At 37.0% G+C, this 21,071-nt stretch overlaps 3 protein-coding genes across 5 annotated transcripts; all 3 read left to right on the forward strand.

The window, feature by feature from the left end:
* Window positions 1-2,000: 2,000 nt before the first annotated feature.
* On the forward strand, window positions 2,001-8,835 carry LOC137736328 (serine/threonine-protein kinase 1-like). The gene is made up of 18 exons (XM_068475616.1): window positions 2,001-2,719; window positions 2,820-2,908; window positions 2,996-3,103; window positions 3,252-3,359; window positions 3,629-3,719; window positions 4,029-4,081; window positions 4,496-4,558; window positions 4,666-4,710; window positions 4,920-4,955; window positions 5,471-5,526; window positions 5,942-6,023; window positions 6,321-6,446; window positions 6,529-6,738; window positions 7,068-7,291; window positions 7,500-7,683; window positions 7,891-8,091; window positions 8,188-8,273; window positions 8,463-8,835. Exons 1-18 carry the CDS (start codon window positions 2,047-2,049, stop codon window positions 8,560-8,562), a joined length of 2,535 nt encoding a protein of 844 aa, XP_068331717.1. The 5' UTR covers window positions 2,001-2,046; the 3' UTR covers window positions 8,563-8,835.
* A 600-nt stretch (window positions 8,836-9,435) lies between these two features.
* LOC137738065 (uncharacterized) lies at window positions 9,436-12,058 on the forward strand. 2 transcript variants are annotated; one of them, XM_068477667.1, is made up of 5 exons: window positions 9,436-9,826; window positions 10,220-10,308; window positions 10,401-10,576; window positions 11,132-11,240; window positions 11,337-12,058. In XM_068477667.1, the coding sequence occupies exons 1-5, from the start codon at window positions 9,538-9,540 to the stop codon at window positions 11,637-11,639; spliced, it is 966 nt and encodes a 321-aa protein (XP_068333768.1). In that variant the 5' UTR covers window positions 9,436-9,537; the 3' UTR covers window positions 11,640-12,058. The 2 variants fall into 2 exon arrangements, with proteins under 2 accessions (XP_068333768.1, XP_068333769.1); XM_068477668.1 differs by having other exon boundaries at window positions 10,244-10,308.
* A 5,918-nt stretch (window positions 12,059-17,976) lies between these two features.
* LOC137737658 (probable 6-phosphogluconolactonase 2) lies at window positions 17,977-21,014 on the forward strand. 2 transcript variants are annotated; one of them, XM_068477199.1, is made up of 4 exons: window positions 17,977-18,261; window positions 18,794-18,985; window positions 19,069-19,204; window positions 20,271-21,014. In XM_068477199.1, exons 2-4 carry the CDS (start codon window positions 18,816-18,818, stop codon window positions 20,763-20,765), a joined length of 801 nt encoding a protein of 266 aa, XP_068333300.1. In that variant the 5' UTR covers window positions 17,977-18,261; window positions 18,794-18,815; the 3' UTR covers window positions 20,766-21,014. The 2 variants fall into 2 exon arrangements, with proteins under 2 accessions (XP_068333300.1, XP_068333302.1); XM_068477201.1 differs by lacking the exon at window positions 17,977-18,261 and adding an exon at window positions 18,522-18,544.
* The last annotated feature ends 57 nt before the right edge of the window (window positions 21,015-21,071 follow it).

The following is a 21,071-nucleotide window of genomic DNA, read 5'->3' on the forward strand; positions in this document are numbered from 1 at the left end:
TGCGTCTAAAATTGAGGACAGCTAGCTACTTTCTTCTTTCTTTTCATGTTTTTAGAAATATAGCCAGTTCGAGCCCTCTCGAAATCTCTTTTAGCGACGATGCTATGCTAAAATCTTGTTCGAGCGGTAAATTTGAGTGATAGTCTGGAACATTAGGGTTTATTTGGTATCTTACTTCAGTTCAACTTTTTTAATTAAAAAACACTTTTTGAGTTTTAAGTTTTGAATTATTGTTTGGTATGACTCTTTTTAAAATTGGATTAAAGGTTAACTTAAAAACATAGGCTATTTCTTAAAAACACTAAATATGAGTTTTTAGAGTTTTCCTGTTCTTTCCTAAAACATGTTCTTTTGCTCCTTCCTAACCCTTTCTCTCCCAACCCTCTCTTTCTTCTCTCCCCACACCTTGTCTACTCTCTCTCCTCAACCTCTGCCTTGTATCTCTCTCATCACACTCTCTTTCTTCTCACTTCTCACCTTCTCATCGTAATTTTTTGCTCTCTACCTATTCTCCTCGTCCTCTCCATGTCTTTCTCTCTCCTCACCAACTATTTCCTCTCTTTTCTCTTTTCCAATTCTTTCTCTCCTCCAATTTTTGTTCAAGGAAGTTTGAATTCAAACTAAAAAAAATTATTTTTAAAAACTTAACCAAACAAATTTTTGAAAATTTGAGACTTAAAAGACAACTGTTTTTAAATGATGTTATTTGAAAATTATTTTTATGAACAATCAAAGTTTTTGGATAGGATACCAAACATACTCTTAACTTTTCAAATTTCCTCATCACGTCACATGTAGTGACGAGAAATTATTTAATATCATAAAGATATCATAATATCATTGATTAGGTTACACATATTACTAACCCGATTCTAATTAATGCAGTTTTATTGTCAAAATACGTTTTAACATTCATCATTTAAAGACATCTTTGTAAAAACTAGAGATTGTTAGTGGTTCATATATATGTATATGGTTCGTTTAGTAACTTCTTATAATTCTAACTAAAAATTCAAATAAAAAGTATTAATTACCCTTACTAATACTAACCATCTTTGGTTCATATTGATGAATCAATAATTCTCAATAACATCTATTCGAGTCTCGTTATTGACAATCATTCTTTTTTTTTTAACAAATAATATTATCTACACTAAGGGGGAGGGGGTGAGTTTAGCCTCACAATGGGCTATCAATAATGTGGTTCAAATTCGCATTTGATAAGAATCGAACCGAAGATCTCTCATTTACAAGTAAAGAGGAATACCACTAGATTGTAGTACTAAGCGACTATCGGCAATCATTATTGTCGATCTGTAAAAACCAAAAGAAGAGCTAAGACCCTCCATGTAAGTCCTCAAAGAGGCTTGTGATATGTCATATTCCTTGGTCCTAAGATGGGGTAGACTCCCCTCTCCCTCAATTTTTTTTTTTTCAAACGAGTGATACTATCTACACTAAGGGATTAGGGAAATGGGCTAAACCGTACAATATACTTGCTATAATAATGTGGTTCAACTTCGCCTTTTGCGAGAATCTCATCTAAAACCTTACTTACAAATTAGAAAGAATACCACTAGACTATAATACTAAGTGAACCCTCTCCCTAAACTTTCAACAACCAAAAACTAAATAATTTTCTACTAATTGATTTATGTAGCAATAATTTTTTAATATCTATTAAAAAGTAAATTGTTCTGATTATAAAATTTTTACAGTAAAAATGTGATTAAGTGGACAGTGAAATGCACACATGAAGTGACACAAAGCATTGTCCGTACTACTTGTGATAAAATAAACTTGGTGTGGTGCCTACGGGGATGGGTAGCAAGCCCCGTTACAAAAACATGGGTATTTAATTTCGTTTAAAAACAAATTACTTTGGGCCCAAATTGGAAACACTAATGAGCCCAAGAGCCCAAAAACTACGTCATCGTGCTCAACAGCTGGTTCCCACTGGTTTGCATCCACTCCGAGCTATGGCGTTCTCCAGCAACACACTCTCTCCTTCTATCTCCCTCTCTCCCTCTCACTCCCAATCCTGAAATGGATCCGACCCCCACCACCCGCCGGACCCGGAAAATTCCACCCAAACCCGATTACTCAACCGTAGTCATCCATGACGACGATGGCTCCAACTCCGAATCCGATCGTCGGAGCAAACCCAAGAGCTCCGACCCGGAAACCGACCTCTACGCCACAATGGTCTACAAGGGTAATGCCGACGAAGACGAAGACGACGACGCCTCTCTTCCTCCGCTCCTCAAACGCCTCCCCAAGGACTTCGGCGGCGGAGCCCCCATCGATTACTTCGATGACGAGGAGGAAGACGAAAATGGCGGCGATTTTGGCACAATGATCGTCAAGCCCGATCGGAATCGGGCCACGAGGAGGTCGCGCGACTTCAAGCGGGCGTCTTTCGACGATGGCGGAGACGGCGATGGGTTCTCGACCTTTGTGGTGAGGCCGTCGAGTGAGAGAGAGTCTGTCAGCGGGACCGTGGTGAGGAGGACAAGCAGCGGCGTTGGTTCGACGATGAGTAGGGCAGTGGCAAGCATGCAGGCCTCGTCGGAGTCAGGCTTTGGGAAGCAGAGGAGGGGCAGTGGGTCGTCGCAGGGCGAAGAGTATCGCCAAACTACTAAAATGTCGTCGAGTTCAATACCCGATAGCATTACCAGAGAAGACCCAACTGTGAAGTACGACCTGCTCAATGAGCTTGGTGGGTTTCTTGTGCTTTCAACTTCTATGCATTTCAGCTGCTCCTGCATTGACTTCTGTTTAATTTTCTGTGAAATTTAACTGATTGAATTGAATGGCAGGGAAGGGGTCTTATGGCGCGGTTTATAAAGCTAGGGATATTAAGACGTCGGAGCTGGTGGCCATCAAAGTTATTTCATTGTCTCAAGGGGTATGTTTTGGTTATCTTCTTATCGGTTTTTCGTGCATTTGATTTGTACTTGATTTCAGTTTGAATTTTTGTTTTGATTGGTTTTAGGAGGAGGGGTATGAGGAAATTTGCGGTGAAATTGAGATGCTGCAACAATGTAATCATCCGAATGTTGTTCGGTACCTGGGGAGCTACCAAGGAGAAGAGTATCTTTGGGTAATGAAAGGCATTTGCTTTGATTACTGGTGAAATTGCTAAATGACGAAGCTGTTATTGTTTTTTTTGTTTTTTTGTTTTTTTGGGTTGTAAGTAGGTTAGTGCAAGTTCTGAGACCGTAGACTGCTCTGTTGTTGTGTCTTGTTAGATTGTGATGGAGTACTGTGGTGGTGGCAGTGTTGTCGACTTGATGAATGTTACCGAGGATGCTCTGGAGGAGTATCAAATAGCCTTCATTTGTAGGGAGGCGTTGAAGGTAAGATCAATTTTGATTGGATAGTCGAGTTCAAAGCAAACAATTGCATCTCATTAAGGGGTTCTCCCCTGATTTTTTATGCCTAAATTTTTTCATGAAGTGCCTACAAAATGCTTCATATATGTTCTCTCAATTCCATATCTGAAAGTAAAGTGAACTATCTCAAAAATTTTGTCATGATGCCGCTTTACATACATTCATTTTCTATTCAGTTTATATTTTTCAGTGTGAAGTGTTTGCTGTATTTGAACAATATTTGTTTTGTACAGGGCCTTGCTTATCTGCACTCGATTTTCAAGGTCCACAGAGATATTAAGGGTGGTAATATTCTGTTAACTGAACAAGGAGATGTCAAGTTGGGTGAGTGCAATTATCATTCATTTATATGCAGTACTATCTCATTAAAGTTTTGGATGTTCTTTACATCCAAGTTAAGCAGTTCTTTCACAGCTGATGATGTTCATACTCTTTTGTAATCCTTCAAAACCTTAGTGGCATTATTGCATCATAAAAAAAGTGCCAAGGGGCTTTTTCCCTTTAATTAATTTTTCAACATTCCAAGTTGACAATGGAAATGGAGTATGTTCTGTACTATTCTGTTCTGTTTTAATTTTTCTTGTACTTTTAACAACACTCTAACTCAACTTTGGTGTATGACAATGTTGGCAGGTGATTTTGGTGTTGCAGCTCAACTTACAAGAACCATGTCAAAGCGCAACACGGTATGTTAATCGTTTTGATAAGATGTATGTAATAGCTGCTGCATAATTCTGTTTAATTTGACTTAATTTGTTTTCCCAAAATTTTCCCTTATGGGTTCAGAAATTGCTAGTAGTTTGCTCTAAAGGCCAAATGCTTATTGTTTTTTTTTTTCTTCAAATACTGGGTATCATTCCGGGACTTTTAAAAGTAATATTAGTTTGCTGTAAAGGCCAAATGCTTATTGTTTTCCCTTTTTTAATAGCGGGTATCTTTCTGGGACTTTTAAAAGTAATAATCAAGGGAATCCGATTCCCTGGACTTGACAATTACTAACATATCATGGCTTTATAGGATGGACGGTTACACACCTTGGCTTTTTTGGTGATACTCTGTTTGTGCTTGATACATGAAAGTTTTATTTATTTTATTCTCAGTTCATTGGCACTCCACATTGGATGGCTCCAGAAGTTATTCAGGAAAGTCGTTATGATGGAAAGGTATCATGTGATTCATTTCTACTCTACACAATTTTATTTCCTTTGTCTTGCTTGTTTCTTCTATGTGTGCTGCCCTTATCAAGACTGACTTCTTGGTATAATTCCAGGTGGATGTATGGGCTCTTGGTGTTTCTGCAATTGAAATGGCAGAGGTAATATATGTTCAGCATGTTCTTTTCAAAACTGAAATGGGACTTATGACTATTGTATCCTATGTAGAGAACACTGGTATTATTAGCTCCCATGATGAAATAGTTGTTTGTCTTAGCATCAATTAATTACTCATATTTCTTCACGAGATCATGCAATTCATAGTAATGATCATTGATCATTGTCATATTCTCCTTGTAATTATTTTCAGGGCCTCCCTCCAAGATCTTCGGTGCATCCAATGAGGGTTAGTACTTTAACTTTTTACTTTCTAATTACTCGAAACTCGAAAGTTATATTACATATTTTTCATCTCAGTTTCTACCAAGGTTGCATGTTCAATTGGAACACAGATGTCACTTTCTATGTTGCATAATCTTTCCTTCATTGCTTTTGTTGACAATAGGTTAAGAGATAGCATTAGTAAAGATTTTATGTTTCTCAAGGGGCTTGTAGCTGAATTGCTTAAGAGTATGCACCCCTGCACCTAAGTTACTGATCTTGATTCCCCCCTCCCTATTATTGCTTGTAAAAAAAATTGGATGTTTCAAGAGAACTATGCCTTGTAGATGGCCCCTGATACACACAAGTAGCAAAATTGTTATAACCAAGCATAAGTAGGGATCCTGTGATGTGATGTGTGTTCATGGCTCAACGGTTGTGTGGTTGAATGTTAATTTGTTAAAAAAAATTCCTCCTTTTTTTTCCCTTCTAGTTATTGTTTGTTGAGGGGATAAGTAACTTATTGATTGTCTATTATAGGTTTTATTCATGATATCCCTTGAGCCAGCCCCGATGCTTGAGGATAAAGAAAAATGGTCCGTTTTCATACTTTTGTATATCTGGTCTTTCTCTAACATTATTGAGGACAGTAGCCTGTATGACAATTTTAAATAACTTTATGCTGTATCTTAAAGCAGTGTAGGTTTTATGATTTTATTGTTATGGGATTTGCGCTCAACTGAAAATTCTTTATTACTATAACCACTGCTTTGAATGTGATTTTTTGCCCGGGACTTATCCGATTTGAGTTTAGTCTGTTCTTCTTTTGAGAGGAGTTGCAATAGAACTATTGAAGCTCTCATCAAACCTTAAAAGAGTTCTGATATAAATTCTTACCGGTGCAAATTATTATGTGCACAATAGTTCTAACCTTTTCTTATGTATAATTCCATTGTTTTTTGCTTTTTATTGTGCAGCATTGTGCTCAAATAGTACTGCTTTCATTTGCAGGTCTCTTGTGTTTCATGATTTTGTGGCAAAGTGCCTAACTAAAGAACCTCGTTTACGCCCTACTGCATCTGAGATGCTGAAGGTACTGCTAGTCAGTGACAATATGTTATATTCACAAAATGGGATTATGAAGAAGAACCTCTGTTTAAAATCTTTTATGTCATGATAAACTATTTTTCTTCAAAATCAAATTCTTTAGTGAAAGAATCACTTAAAGCAATAATTTATACAGAAACTTTGATGTTGGAATAATTATATTTACCTTGAAGCAGATTTGGATACCTATAATATTGAAAGAAAATAAACATATCTTCATCTTTGCCAAGTGCTCATAATCTTGGATGTTTTGTATCTTTATTAATATTTTATTTAAATGCAGCACAAGTTCATTGAAAAATGCAAATGTGGTCCCTCTGCAATGTTGGCAAAGATTGAAAAGGCAAGGCAAGCAAGAGCTTCAATGGCTTTGCAAGCACAAAATATTGCTCCACCTGAACGGGACAATGTACGAATTCTCATTTTGTCTCTCCTTGTGCAACTCATGTCAAATCACTCTCATCTTAAATGTTGTTTATAACTTGAAACAGACAATTGAAGCTCCCAAAGTCAATGAGGATTATGGAGATACTGTCCCTTCAAGGCCACTTCAAGGGGAAAATGAAGTATCTTCAGGTAGCACATTGAGGAAGCAGCACATATCTGGTGATGTGGGAATAACCGGGGAAGGTATGCTTGTGATTGACTTCTTGGTGTGCGTAAATGATAGATACTTATCTTTGGGAACTTTAATTCGAAGGGTCTAATTTATGCTTGGATATTGAATTCTGAGAAGGGATGTACTAGTTATTCCATTGATTTTTTTCCTTTACATGTTTATTGTTATTTCTTTTTCAATTGTATGAAATCTGGTGATAAACTCACCTGTGGGCCTGACCTTATGTTGTCGCAGTATCAAACTTTCAAGGGCAGAATGGTGTAGCTATTACTGATAGTGATATCATTTAGTGCTCTCTCTCTCTCTCTCCCTGAGGGACATGACATCACTTGATGTTCGAAATTGTGGGATTGTTGGTTGAATGTATCCTAGTGAAATGATTCTGCTGGCACTTAATTGTTAACTCCTTTATTTGACAATCTATTTGCTCTTTGGGTAGGATACAATCCATCTGATGTATGTGAAACCTATGTTTTAACAGGTAACTTTGGCACTTTTATTATTCATGAGGGGGATGAAAGAGATGAGATCCCTAGCGAGGCAGAGAGTTTTAGTGCCAAAGAACCTTCACCTGCTCCTGGACTTCCTGAAGGCTCTTCCAATACTGGCGCAGGAGGCAAATTGCCTGAACCCAGGTACTGCCCTCACTTATTATTCGTGAATTTTATTTAGAAATATTGTTTTTAGATTCCCACCACCCACCCCACCCCCCCCCCCCCCCCCCCCCCCCCCCCCCCCCCTTCAAGGTTGATAAGATTGGTCTATGTAATATAAATTTCCTAGTCAAAAGATAAGCTATAGTTCCACAAGAGTGCTCTGAATTTATGATGATGTTTCTATCAGGGAGGAAATTTCAAGTGGTATTACCCAAACCAGCATTCCAGTTGTAAACACTCTACGTGCATCTGAGCAGAGCCTCAAGACAAAAGGCATATCTCAAGTCCAGGTTGGAGGTCCAAGCAGTATAAGCAGTGGCACAGTGAAGAATGAAACTGTCAGCCGGAAAGCTTTTGCAATGCAAGATAAGGTAATATTCGTCCTGAGGTCTATGCTTGGATAGGTCCCTATCACAGTCGGACATGCCTTCCTCATTTCTTCTCCCTCAAGGGGCATCTCTAATTCCCTCACTAATCGAAAACTGTCCCAACCTTTGACTTAAAAACCTGCCCTTCCTAAAAATGCGTCAACAGGCTCAACATTGGTATATAATTGCTTATTTTCATGTTCATGGCAGCTTTGGTCCATATATGCAGCTGGTAACACAGTGCCTATACCATTTTTGAGGGCAACCGATATATCCCCCATTGCTCTCTTATCAGACAATGTTCTTGGAGACATGCATCAGGATAAAAGTGGAACTGTAGCCATGGAGGCACTACAGGAGCTTTTTACTGGTGATGGACAGTCTAAGAAGGGACGAAGAGGGCAAAACGAGGTCAAATCTCTCTCTCTCTCTCTCTCTGCATTCCCTCCCTCTCTCTCTCTCTCTCTCTCTCTCTCTAAGCATTTTTGATCTATTGGTGCGCTGCAGATGCCCCTCCCTCCAAGTGTTTACAAAAGGCTCTTTACAAGTCCAACTCTAATGAATCTGGCACAAGCATTAGCCTACCACAAGATGTACGTCAACAAAATTATATTTATCGAACTTTTACTTTGGCTCGTTAAAAAATTAAAAGAAAATTGTTGTGTTTTGTGTGTAATATGTGAGCATACCACATCATCTCTGCTGCGGCAAGCATGTCCTGCATGCTGCAGCCCTTGCTTACATTGCTTGTTATTTACTCGAGAGGTTTCATTTGCTTTCAGGTGCTATGAAGATATGGCACTCCAAGAAATGCAAGCAACTCAGGAACAACAGACTATTCAAAATCTTTGTGATACACTGAGAACCATTCTTAGATTGTAGGTGGAAAATGTAGCTGCCAAAGTGTAATTTTGTTTACTTTCAATAATCTATGTCGCCGTCGCAATGGCATATTTTTTAAGGCCAAGGAAGGAGTTGTGCCCGGTTAACGGGACGTTGGTTTAGTTGCGGTCTACCTACTGCAATGTCGGTTCCGATGGGTATGCCCGGCTTTAAATTCCATCGGGTATATAACTCATCAGTTGGTAGTTTTTTGTGAGTTTGTAAATTGTGCTCTACCTTGTACGTTACACCCAGATGAATCATTTTTGTAAAGTGGTTTTGTGTTCTTGTTTTTCTTTAACTGACACACCCCAACCCGGATATTCAATACGGACACCCTAATTGAAGTGTGCTGGTTGATAGCTGGAAGGTGATGAGACCACAAAGTGAAGAGTGTGCAGTGTGTGGGTGAGGACCCAATTAACGATGCTTAAGTGTCAAAGCATAAGTACGAGTGCAACATAAAGTAACGAATGTTCTCAGGATCATTATTTACCGTTAGCAATTGGTTATTAACATTATTCACATTGTAAAGTGTCAAATAATTGAAAATTTGAAAATGTTTGTAATTTGGTCAGTTCAAATGCCTTTAAGTGAAAAAAATGCAATGCAAACTGAACTCGAATGAATTTCCTTCAATCATCGAGTTGGTTCACTTTCACATTGCACCTTGATGTGAAATCGCATCGGAGGAACAAATGGTCAAACAGAGGAACATAAATTGTTACGATTTGAAAATCTTATGGTGCAATGTAAGAAAATAATACCACAGTAGCTATTTTGAAAACAAACTGAACATGAAGGGTGTAAAGTGTAATTACCTTAAAAAAGAAGGCATAAACTAAAATATATAAACCGTGCAGAGAGGGAGCGGTCCGACCGCAAAATAACGAAACAGGGTGGGCAGCGGCAAGCAAATACTAGAAAGTAGAAAACTTTGGTTGCCAAAACCCAGAAGGCGAAAGAGAGAGAAGGATGATTCGGAGGAGGAGCCTCGGCCTTGTAGGGTGGCACAGTGCTCGGAGCTGCGTCGCCTCCTCTTCTTCTCCGTCGTTCAGAAGCCTCTCTTTCCCAACATCCCACCCCAAACTTCAAAAACCCTCTCTCCTCCTATGCCCAAAACCTCTTCCTCCTCATCTTTCTTCTTTGCCCTCTCTTTCTCTTAATCCAAATCCCAATATATTTCCTCCCGCTGCTCTTCGTTTCGTAAGCACCAAATCCTCCGAGGATGTTGAGGAGGACATCCCAGATGATCGTTTTCCTGGTACTCCTTTTATTTCATCGTTTTTTTTTTTTTCCTATCTATTTTTCTATCAATTGTGTGTGTGTGTGTGTGTATATATATATATTGCTCTTCACTAATTATAATTAGTTGGGAAGCTCTAAATTGGTATTTTAACTAATTAAGTAGCTCTATTGTCTCAAGAAGCAAATGCTATTTCCACTGCATTTTCTCAGTAACCAAACAGGGCACTAAATGATCTGCGTTAGACCCAATTAATAGCATTGTGTTTCTATTATTTATGCTATCTTCCTTCTACATTTAGTATTTTTCAGTCACTTTTTGGTAGTTTATAGGACAAGGTATTCACATTCACTTTTTTTCGTATGTTTATACCTAAAATATATGTGGTTTTTTATATTGTTGTTTCTCAAGGGTGTGCAAGTTTCGCATTTTCAGGTGACGAAATTGAAGAGGGAGACACCACTGATGGCTGGGAGGAAGAGGATGCCTGCGAGCCTGAGGTACAATGTTTTGGCTTCAACATTTTGGTTCTCACCTTCATTTGAGCTTTAAAGTTTATGTTGTCATTGATGTTAGTTATCGATTTGGACAGATTGGCGATGGAGGCGATGGTGGTGGAGTGGTGTTTCAGGGTGTCCCTTGGGGTGAGCGGGCTCTATCCCTTGCTCGTGAGGTCTTAACGCAATTCGAAGATAATGTGAAACTCTTCTCATTCAAGACTACTCCTCGAGGATATGTATATGTGAGACTGGACAAACTGTCAAACGAGTAACCCTTCTGCTCTTTTAGCGATAAACCTTAAACCAGCTTAACATACGAGCTTTTGCAGCTAAATGAATTTACATTTTGCAATTTCAATTAACTAGTTTTCTCATAGACTGCAAATAGGAGAATAGCACATGCTTAAGATGAATACTATAGATTTTCAGTTGATTGATCGTTTTATGCAAGCTACTTACCACAAAAAATAGGCTTTGATCAAGGCCTTCTTTTCTTTTCAGCATAATTTGTGTTTGTTTTGCAGATGGAGAAAACGGATACTATAGATTGAACAATGATGAGCGTTTTCTTTACATTCAACGCTTCTATATGTTAATGATATGACATAATATCAAAGAACTTACGTTTTACAATTTATACAAAAAAGAGATGAAAGGAAAAGGCTTGATCAAGGCATTTCTTTTATTTGGCGTAATTTGTGTTAGTAGGGAAGATTGGAAAAATATGAATATGAATATTGTCTATTGAATTATAAATGAAAATTTTCTTCATATGCAACCCTTCGATGTGTTAGATTCTGACATGATATTCTACTTTTATCAGATATGGGTGTCCCGGCATGGAGGAACTTGAACGCTACAATCAAGAATACAAGAAAAGACTAGATGAAGCTGGAGAACTTGGAGAAATACCTGAAAATTTGGCTCTTGAGGTACTAAGTGGCTGGATTTATCATGTGTTAGTGAATGGAAGTAAATTTGATCCATACAGACATGTTTAATATATAAAACTATGTCTTGTTCTGAAGGTGTCATCTCCTGGTGCGGAGAGGTTGCTAAAGGTACCGGATGATCTACAACGGTTTGAAGACATGCCTATGAGGGTATGCTATGCAGAAGAAGTGGATTCTAAATACCGAGAAAAGGACGGAGTGTTCAATCTGGAGTACATTGAGGCAGAGTCAGAGAGCTGTGTGTGGAAGTTGGCAAATGTGAAGGAAAACAGGGACCCTGATAGCAAAGGCAGACCGTTAACACGTAAACAGCGGGATTGGAGATTAAAATTGCCATTTTCAGAGCATAAAAGGGTACTTCTCTATCTAGAGTACTGAAAATCGCCAATCTAATTGTATCTTAGAACTCGAGTTTCTAGAGCTTCGTGATGTTTGAGGCGAAAACGTTGGTAGGAAACACATATTTTAGCAGAACTCCTGTGTCCTTGCACCTCGTATCCTGCCTGGAATTTTGTTTCGAGAATTTAACTCGGGTGAAGTATTTAACATCATAATTTTTCAAGACATGAGTGAGACTGAGTTTCAGATCTTTAGGGTTCCACTTTGCTTTCCATCCTCTGCCATGCCTAGTTAGGGTAGGCAAACTCTTGGTGGGATTGGTACGGGCAACAATGGTTGACCCCTGTAAAGGCGTACCACAGGCACCAATGGTTTGTAAGGGTAACAATGGTTGACTCGTGATATTAAAACTATACCCTATCCGGAGAAAATGAGAGTCAAAATCATTACATTTTTAAGACCTCATTGCTTCCATGGTGCTATTATAAGCTTTCAACTTGTTTTTGCATGGTAATAATACACCACAAATGTTTTAGGGCAACGGTTTGATGAACTTGCGATATTACTAATTCACGCATTATAATATGAATGAACGTCAGAGTTAATATTCAGGACTGTTAGATTGTCACGCGAGAAAATTACTCATACCATAGCAGTGAGAAAAGGAGTACGGAGAATCTGAAGTGAGCAACTGGATTGAGTTGAAGTGAATCTATGGGAATATTTGAAAGAAAGGGAGAGACAAAAAGTCACTGTTTTCATAAAGCAGATGGAAGAAAAACAAGAAAGAAAAGAGAGTTAGGCAGTTAAAATTGACAGCATGAATTGATAGATTCTGTTGGTCCTCGTGCCCCTGCCCGGCTGTCCCTGTGGGAGGTGGGAGGCGGGAGGCGGGAGGAAGGAGGAGGGTGGGGAAGGTAGTTGCTTCTTGTCGGTTTTCGGTTGCTATCCACTAATTTTGGTTGGATCCTTTAATTTTATGTTTAATTCAAAGGTCAAGAAAATGTCCCCCACTGAAATACTCTGTTCAGAATGAAGCTTTTGATCCGCAATCCATTTATTGCGAGACAGAAATTTATATGGAACCGAATATCACTGTACCGGTATCTTAAATTAATTATGAATACAAACTATGAGTGTGATTGAATCACGTTTCATCTCTTAGGTACGAAAATAAATTCTTTTTTTGTTCTTCGCAGCACAAATGTTACTGTGATGATATTTTAATATAAAATAAAATTAAAACGCAACTTAGTGACTGATTGATTTAGAAGTTCGTCAGGAAAAAAATAGCCAATTAAAAATTAAGAATCGCAAATTGAGAGTCATGGTGATTGGAGATGGAAAGAGATGGAATATGCTCTTTGAAATGATGAAGATTGAAATTGAGTGGGAAGTGTGCTGCAACGGAGGAGGATGAATTCATGTCATTAAATCAAATAATAATAATAACAAAAATAATAATAATAGTGCAAAAACTTGTACGTCAATTGAAAAGAGAGCATATGTGGACCAAATTGGGAGGCCCCCAAAATACTAGATGAGTGGACCAAATTAACAAATCAAGTGGGTTTTCTCCCTCCATCTTTGCATCATCTGATTTATTAATTTCCCCACTCATTGACACCTCATTATGTTACTTGAAGAGGCTCTTCATTAAGCACAAAAACTTCGCTCTCTCAACTTATATTTCTTTGTTTTCCGTCTTTCTTTTCACGTAACTTGTCATTGAAAAGAAATATGAAGAACAATCTAGCAATTTAGGCTCATACTTCAACTCATTGTCACATAAGAAGAGAGATTAAAGACAAAGCTTTTGTTATCCACGCTCATATTTGTCCCCTTTCTATCAATCTCGTTACGTAAGTGTTCATCACATGAAGAGAGATTAAAGATAAACACTAAAAAATTTAGACTCTCTTCCCATTTTCCCTCCCTTCCTATTTGAAAACGCTCAAGATTAAGTCATAACATCATCTTGTTTTACTTTCTCTGTAGAGAGAAAAGAAGAAGAGGGAATCAAAAGAGAAAGGGAGGGAGAGGAGAGAATCCAAATTCCATAAATATGCATACGTACAAACATGAAAAAGTTCAAAGCTCATTAACTCGATCTAGCATGTGGGAAATTTTAACGTATTGAAACATCCAAAGAAGCATGGCCATTCAACCTGAAACCAGCTACTGATCCCCATGCACAAGTATCCATCCTCCAATTCCAATCTGTGGGGAATTATTTGATCCCATATATAATATATAAGATACATATATATTTATATGTGTATGTATATTCTGATAACAATGCCAACCCAAGGATATCAGAGAGATTAGACCATACATATATAATGCAGAAGAAACCAAAGTATCCTTGATAACCTGTTGTGCCAAAAGTAGATGAGCATTATTGCCCTAAAACAATGAAATAAATCAACAAAACGAAAGAAAGAGTCCTCAAACGATAACTCTGTCTAAATAAACAATAAACCAAATACCTTTTTACTTCGGTAATATTTTTTCTTACAACTCTTAAGTGACAGTGATGTTTACCATCTTATTTATCATCATTAAATGAGTTTGAATTTTAAGATATGTGTAGCAGATATACACAAATTTCAAAATTTAAATTTATCAAACGATGATTAAATAGAGCAGTGAGTATTATCACCACTTAAGGATGGTGAGCGTAAATGCACAAATTTACTTCAGCACTGAGAAATTGGCAAACTAACTATTTTCAGATTGATGGGTTCTTAGCTAAGACCAAACCAAACATATGTGTCAAGCATAATCTAACAATTAATGTCACAAATATGCAGATGTGGGCGTATAGTTAAATAGTAGATTTGCTCCCTCTATGCACCTGTGTTCAAATCTCTTCTTTGTAGTTCATATTACTTGTATAGTTAGCTCAAGTTTCTTTGGCTCAACATTAAATTTTGCCTAATTTTATTTTAGCATTTTAACTAGAGATTTTGGTTGAAATTTGAACAAATCCAAGTTAGAATAATTTAATATACATTGATTATGTATAACATGTACCATTTGACACAAGTTGTTAGATTGTTATTATTATGTCTGATTTAATGGTTGTATTTTACTATTGGTGGCCAATATGCAATATGAAAGATTAGTTTCAAAGGTGGAAGAGCAAAATTTTGGTGAAGGTGATTACATCCCAACACGTTACTACTTTATTTTAAATTTTCCTACACATGATAAATTGCATTTCAACGGCCAATTTTAAGTGAATTTGTGCTAAGGTTGATTTCACCCATAACCACATTAACTAGTGTTTTGTTGGCTTTTTGATAAATTGCAAAATTTCAACCCTCTTCGAGTCGACTAGAGCAACGTGTTTTATATTTTATCATTTGCACCCATGTTCAAATCTCGCTTCTCGTAATTTAGATAAATTTAATATACACACACACCCAATATTCGTTCAAAAATAAATAAATCTATTTTCTCTTATAGTTCCTTGTGACTTGAAAACCCTGGCTAGGTTGAAATGCTTGAGGCAATTATTAATACATGCATGTTTAAAATAAAAAAAAATTAATGTGTATACCAAGTGTAATAATATAATTGGTTGAAATTTTTTTTTTCAAGTTTCCAATCAATTATATTATTACATTTGGTGTACCGGACTGTATTTCTGGTACATTGAAAAATCTCTCACATGTTTGAGGCTGTTATTGATAGATCCATTGCAACATATGGATGGCTGGTTAGTATTGTATGGTCAATTTTGCCACAGCCGTATTCAATGGTTCAATAATTGTCAAGGAGAAGTACAAAATGGTGGAAGTCTAATGAGCTCTAATTAAGGATGATGGATTTCCATCAAAGAAGGAAACTTGATCAACTTGGAGGCAACTTTATCAATTTAAAAAAGAGTAAATTGTAGTAATGGTCCCTCAATTAAAAATTCATTATCATTGTCCCTCAATTTCCCAAAATGTGTAGCTATGATAATTTTCGTCAACTTCGTTAGAATTTTGTCAAAATAAGTTATGTTGGAAGGATTATTGCTATAATTAAGATCCTTTTTTCTAATAATTAAAAGGGTAAGTGCCAAAATAAAGTATTAATTTACGTAAATAAAAAAATGCTATGTATTAATTATTATATTATTCAGCTCGAGATACTATCCTGATAATATATTCAATCTGTCTAAGTCCTCCTCCATTACGAAGTTACGAGAGGTGGCTTTGTTTGTTTATCAAACAGTCAAATTGAGAATCAATGAACGGAGGAGATTCAAAAGAGGGCGAATGGAGTGATGTCAGCCAAGCCATGGTTCATGGTTGCCTGCTTCTCCCCAAAAGGAGTAAACAATGTAAGGACCCCATGAGTCGTCAGCCTTTGATAATGCTAAGATTCTTTGAAACTACTACTGTGGAGGAAGGGAGGGAATTTGATCCGTTCCAGACCTTTATATTTGAAGCATAGAAATCAACATATTTTGGCCGCACAAATTGAATATGACGGTCTCTATTTACTTATTTCGTTAGCTTACTACACACAAATTAACAACTTTGATTTTTTTTTTTTTTGCATATCAATCACCAACCTAAATGTGTTGATCCTTTAAATTCGAAAACTAAGATCTGGAGCGAATCAAATTCCCCGGAGAATCTTTGATTTGTCATGACGTGGGGGCTTTGATTTTGATTTGTTGTTTCGACTCTTGAGGGCTTTTTACACTTTTTACTTGAGCAACCTCTTTTGCCACTTTTTTTTTTCTGATTTTGATTGAATGAGAGAGATTCCAAACTATTCTTTGATGTGTCTCATCTTTTCTATTGTATGTTTTGTGTCGCTAATTTATGCGGATGTGGTGGTGGAGGTTGGAGAAAAATGGATAAACACTATGAAACATATTTAAAGCTTTCATTTGCATTATTAAGGATTGTCTCATCATGACAAATTTTATCTAGGATGAGAATAACGTTAAGTAAAATAAAAATACACTAAAATTTAATGTGTTTGTAAAAGTGACCTAATCAGACCGACCTAACGAAACAAACATGACTTAAAGCTTTCATCTTTATATGATTAAGGATTGACTGATCATAATATATCTTATATAGGATGAGACTAACGTGAGATTAAGTAAAATCAAAATACAGTAAAATCTAATGTGTTTGTGAAAGCGACCTAATCAGACCGGCCTAATGAAACAAACATGACTTAAAGCTTTCATCTTTATATGATTAAGGATTGACTGGTCATAATAGATCTTATATAGGATGAGACTAACGTGAGATTAAGTAAAATCAAAATACAGTAAAATCTAATGTGTTTGTGAAAGCGACCTAATTAGACAAACATGACTTAAAGGTTTCATCTTTATATGATTAAGGATTTTCTGATCATGACAGATCTTATATAGGATGACACTAACGTCATATTAAGTAAAATCTAATGTGTTTGTAAAAGTGACCTAATGAGCTACGTGATTAGGCTGTCATCTTTAAGTTTTTTTTTTTTTTCCTCAAGATTGAAATGCTTTTTTACAAACCCTTTGAAGTGAAAAGGAGTGGCAAGTTAAAGAGCACCCCTCATTGATCTTAGGTTGGTTTTCTCAACTTCTCAATAGTTGATAAATGAGTGTGATTTGATTTAGTTTGTCATAATGGATGCCCATAGAAATAGGACATATTTGTATTCTCACAATGCATAATTTTCCCAAGTACAACCCCCCACTTAGTGGTGGATGATCAATATGTGGGGATCATGAAGGTGATGGGCACAGGTTAATGACGCACAAACATATAAAAACTGTACAAATAGCTACTTTTGGAGAGACAAGCAAAAAGAAATTCTAAGTCATGCAAGCAAACAGAAAAGGAATCAAGAAAAAAAAAAGATTTGTGAAAGGGGAAGATTATGCAATCATATTACAAATTTCAAATTTATGGTTCTTATCTAAAATGGTTTTAGCAATGGGTTTAAAAGCCAAAGATAGTTTGGTAATTACATATTAAGGAAAAATAATGTGCTAGCATGGACTAAAATTTGAGGTTGGAAATGTTGGTATAGATAAACTTAAATCCTATTAGCTTTGGAAGACAAGGTTACCAGTGGTAACTTCGTTCTAGTAAGGAGAAAATATTTGATAGAACTCTCTGATTATAATATCGTATAAAATTAAACAAGGCTAAGTGAGATCAAAATATAAAAAATTCCGTATTTTTGTGACAGATACCTCATAAATAACGTATTCGGGTATTTATACTCATTTTTTATTTATTTTTGGTTTCTCCCTTCCATTTAGCAGAGAATATAGGGTGGAGGGATTTTCTGCTCCCCTGTAAAAGAACAGAGAGAGAGGAAGGGTTTTCTTTCTTTCACTTTTTATCTTCAGTCTCTGTGATTTTATCCGTTTACTTTGTTTGAAGAGAGAGTTGTTTTCGCAAGTGTGTTTTGTCAAAATCATTGGATGCACGTGGAAGCCCAGAAGGAAAATAATTCCTTCTCGACTTCTACTGAAGTTTTTTTTTTAAATTATTATAATCAGTGAAATAAATTTTTGAGTAATGTGATGGAATACTATAAATATTATATATAAACAATTTCGCGTTGATTCCCATCTTCCACCCTCGTTATCTTGCTTCTCTGCCACCTCTCTCCCTTTCTTTCCTTCTTCTTCCTCCTCTCTGTAAGCATCTGTTTCTTCTTTCTTTATTCCTTCTGCACTGCTTTTTTTCTGCAGTTTCAGTAATCTCAGATTGCATGGCATTATATATTTTTTGTGTTTTCTGAGTTGTTTGCTGTAATGTGATTTCAGGTTTGATTGTTTTATGATCTGGGTTTGTTTGCTTTTGCTGTAAAAGTTATAAATTTAGTAACTTTATTTGTTGGGTTTGATCTTTGGATTATGATCAGGATACCCTTTGGTTTTATCGCAGTGTTGAACTCAACTTAGAGACTCCAGCAGCACGGTGATTAGTTTTTAATTAATCATCAGTAATCATGTTTGATGAGTCCTGATTTTGTATAAAATCCAGTGGAATTATTAATTTTTGTGGAATTTGAGTGATATAGATTTTAATCCCCTCATACAATCCAAAGTTCATGAGCTGCAATTTTGCCTGGTTTTCCTATTTGACCAAAAAAATAATTCAAAGGTAACATTGTGTTGTTCTTTCTATTTTTCTTCGAAATTTGATCTTTTTTTTGTGTGGAAATAGTGCTGTTGAACTTGTTGGAAGCATGGCACTTTCCGGTGTTCGAAAAGATAGAGAGTTGAGGATTCATGAAAGTTTGGATGATCTTAGCACTGATTTGGCAGACTACATTGCTGATATATCAGAGGCATCCGTGAAGGAGCGCGGCGTCTTTGCAATTGCATTATCTGGTGGTTCTCTCATTGGCTTAATGGGGTATCACACTTTCCCTTCCACCTCCGGTTTTTGTATATGTTATGATTTTTGTGTTAATGTGTCACTTATGATGGAAAAAACAGAAAACTCTGTGAAGCTCCTTATAACAAGACTGTAGATTGGGCCAAATGGTATATATTTTGGGCAGACGAGCGTGTTGTGGCGAAAAGTCATGTTGATAGCAATTACAAGCTTGCAAAAGATCGCTTTTTGTCTAAGGTTTGTATGAAATTCTCCGACTTTTTTTACCTTCCCAGCCTGTTGTAGGCTGTATTTTGTTCTTTAGGTAACTGAGTCAAAGAAATGTCGTAGAGACTGTTTGTCTTGCTTTGAACATGATGCTTTCTTCTTTCCAGTCTTTCTCTCTTTCGGAAAACCAAATGACATGATGAACTTCGAATGAAAGGATAGATAGTACCCTGCTTAGTTTGATCTGTTCTGTGTGTTCAATTATGACACTTATGTGTTTTAACTCTTTATATCACGACGAGGTGGCTGTGATTTAGTACCCGACAATCGTGTACTGGATCTAAACTGCATATCAAATTAAAGAGTCAAGTTTCTTGTATAAGAAGTTTACTAGCCGTTGCTGATTTCTGTAGTTTCACTAAATCTCCGTGTCATCATTGGAACGAACTTGTATATTGCAGCCATCTTCTGGTGCACATGTTAAACTTTAACAATTGCGGATAAAGTTGGCATTTAGTAAAAGGAAGATCACTGCTGCAGATTGTGTTGGTTGTTTCTCGGGTCATTTATTGCATCCTAAACACCGTGAAGCTATCTCGTAGCCACTTCAGTGAACTTTCCTTTTAAACAAAGTATTTACTGAGATGTAGGTTTTTGTGTTCCTCTTCGAGTTACGATCTTCTATTTTTCATAATTTTCCATTTTTAAAGGATTTTCCATAATTTAATTATATGAGTGAAGCGGTCCGCCATTGCCAGTAATGAATTTTTCTATTTCAACTTCTTGACTTCACATATGGCTATGTCTTGTACATCTCTTCACAACAGCGTGAAGATCTTCTAATATGCAATCAGTAAATAGTTAATCAAGCTATAAATTGCAACCTGATATTTTTTCATGGCTATCAGTATTTTTACCGGATGTAAAATTTGCTAGTTTGTGCACATAGAATCATTTTAGCATCTGAGAACAGATTCGAAGGCTTTTTAGTTGAGAACGATGGCTATGTGATTGCAATATTTGTTCTGGTTCTGGTAAATTTTATCGCCCATCTGTATTCGGTATTCCCAAGCTCATTTTTGTTTCATGTTTTCAGGTACCTATAATTCCCAGTCATGTGCATTCTATTAATGATTCAGTGTCAGCAGAGGAGGCTGCTGATGACTACGGGTTTGTCATTCGCCAGCTAGTAAAATCTCGTGTGATCAGCGTGTCTGATATAAGTGACTGTCCCAAGTTTGACCTCATCCTCCTGGGAATGGGTCCTGATGGGCACGTTGCCTCGCTATTTCCCAACCACTCGGTCCTGGAGGAGAAAGATGAATGGGTAACTTTTATAACTGATTCCCCCAAGCCTCCACCCGAGAGAATCACATTCACTCTGCCGGTCATCAACTCAGCATCCAATGTAGCTATAGTCGCAACAGGTGAAAGCAAAGCAGAGGCTGCGCACCTGGCAGTCGACGTCATGGGATCTGACCTCCCTCCAGTGCCTGCTGGAGTTGTCCAGCCACTGAAAGGGAAGCTGGTGTGGTTTTTGGACGAGGCAGCTGCCTCAAAACTTGATGCTGGTACTCAATTTTCCGCATAGGGTCGAATCCTTTCGTGTCTAAGTGTATGTTTTGTGTTTGGGAGGGATTCGATGCCTGCGATTCGATATCTTTCGTCATTAGTCACCTTTTGTACAATCTTTAGGTTAATTTCCCCTATTTTGCCTTGCCTTCCCTCATGTTTAGTGGGGTAGAGGTCAATAAAGTTGGGGACTTTAACCCAAAAGCCATTTTTCTGGTTCTACTTTGCTAATAGGAAAGACTCAAGGGTTGGATGGTATTTTTCTCAAGGGTGCTTCCTTCCCATTGGCATTTGGTATATTTCCAATTGTCCCTCCACTTAAATT

This window comes from Pyrus communis, chromosome 6, assembly GCF_963583255.1.
Source record: "Pyrus communis chromosome 6, drPyrComm1.1, whole genome shotgun sequence".
Lineage (NCBI taxonomy): Eukaryota > Viridiplantae > Streptophyta > Magnoliopsida > Rosales > Rosaceae > Pyrus > Pyrus communis.

Bases quoted from the DNA above. Each gene is read 5' to 3' on its own strand.
- LOC137737658 (XM_068477199.1), top strand. From the start codon at position 18,816: ATGGCACTTTCCGGTGTTCGAAAAGATAGAGAGTTGAGGATTCATGAA. The intron at 18,986-19,068 runs GTATCACACTTT...TGGAAAAAACAG, and splicing joins TCTCTCATTGGCTTAATGGG to AAAACTCTGTGAAGCTCCTT. The intron at 19,205-20,270 runs GTTTGTATGAAA...TCATGTTTTCAG, and splicing joins AAGATCGCTTTTTGTCTAAG to GTACCTATAATTCCCAGTCA.
- LOC137738065 (XM_068477667.1), top strand. From the start codon at position 9,538: ATGATTCGGAGGAGGAGCCTCGGCCTTGTAGGGTGGCACAGTGCTCGG. The intron at 10,309-10,400 runs GTACAATGTTTT...CGATTTGGACAG, and splicing joins AGGATGCCTGCGAGCCTGAG to ATTGGCGATGGAGGCGATGG. The intron at 11,241-11,336 runs GTACTAAGTGGC...CTTGTTCTGAAG, and splicing joins CTGAAAATTTGGCTCTTGAG to GTGTCATCTCCTGGTGCGGA.
- LOC137736328 (XM_068475616.1), top strand. From the start codon at position 2,047: ATGGATCCGACCCCCACCACCCGCCGGACCCGGAAAATTCCACCCAAA. The intron at 2,720-2,819 runs GTGGGTTTCTTG...ATTGAATGGCAG, and splicing joins CGACCTGCTCAATGAGCTTG to GGAAGGGGTCTTATGGCGCG. The intron at 7,292-7,499 runs GTACTGCCCTCA...TGTTTCTATCAG, and splicing joins GGCAAATTGCCTGAACCCAG to GGAGGAAATTTCAAGTGGTA.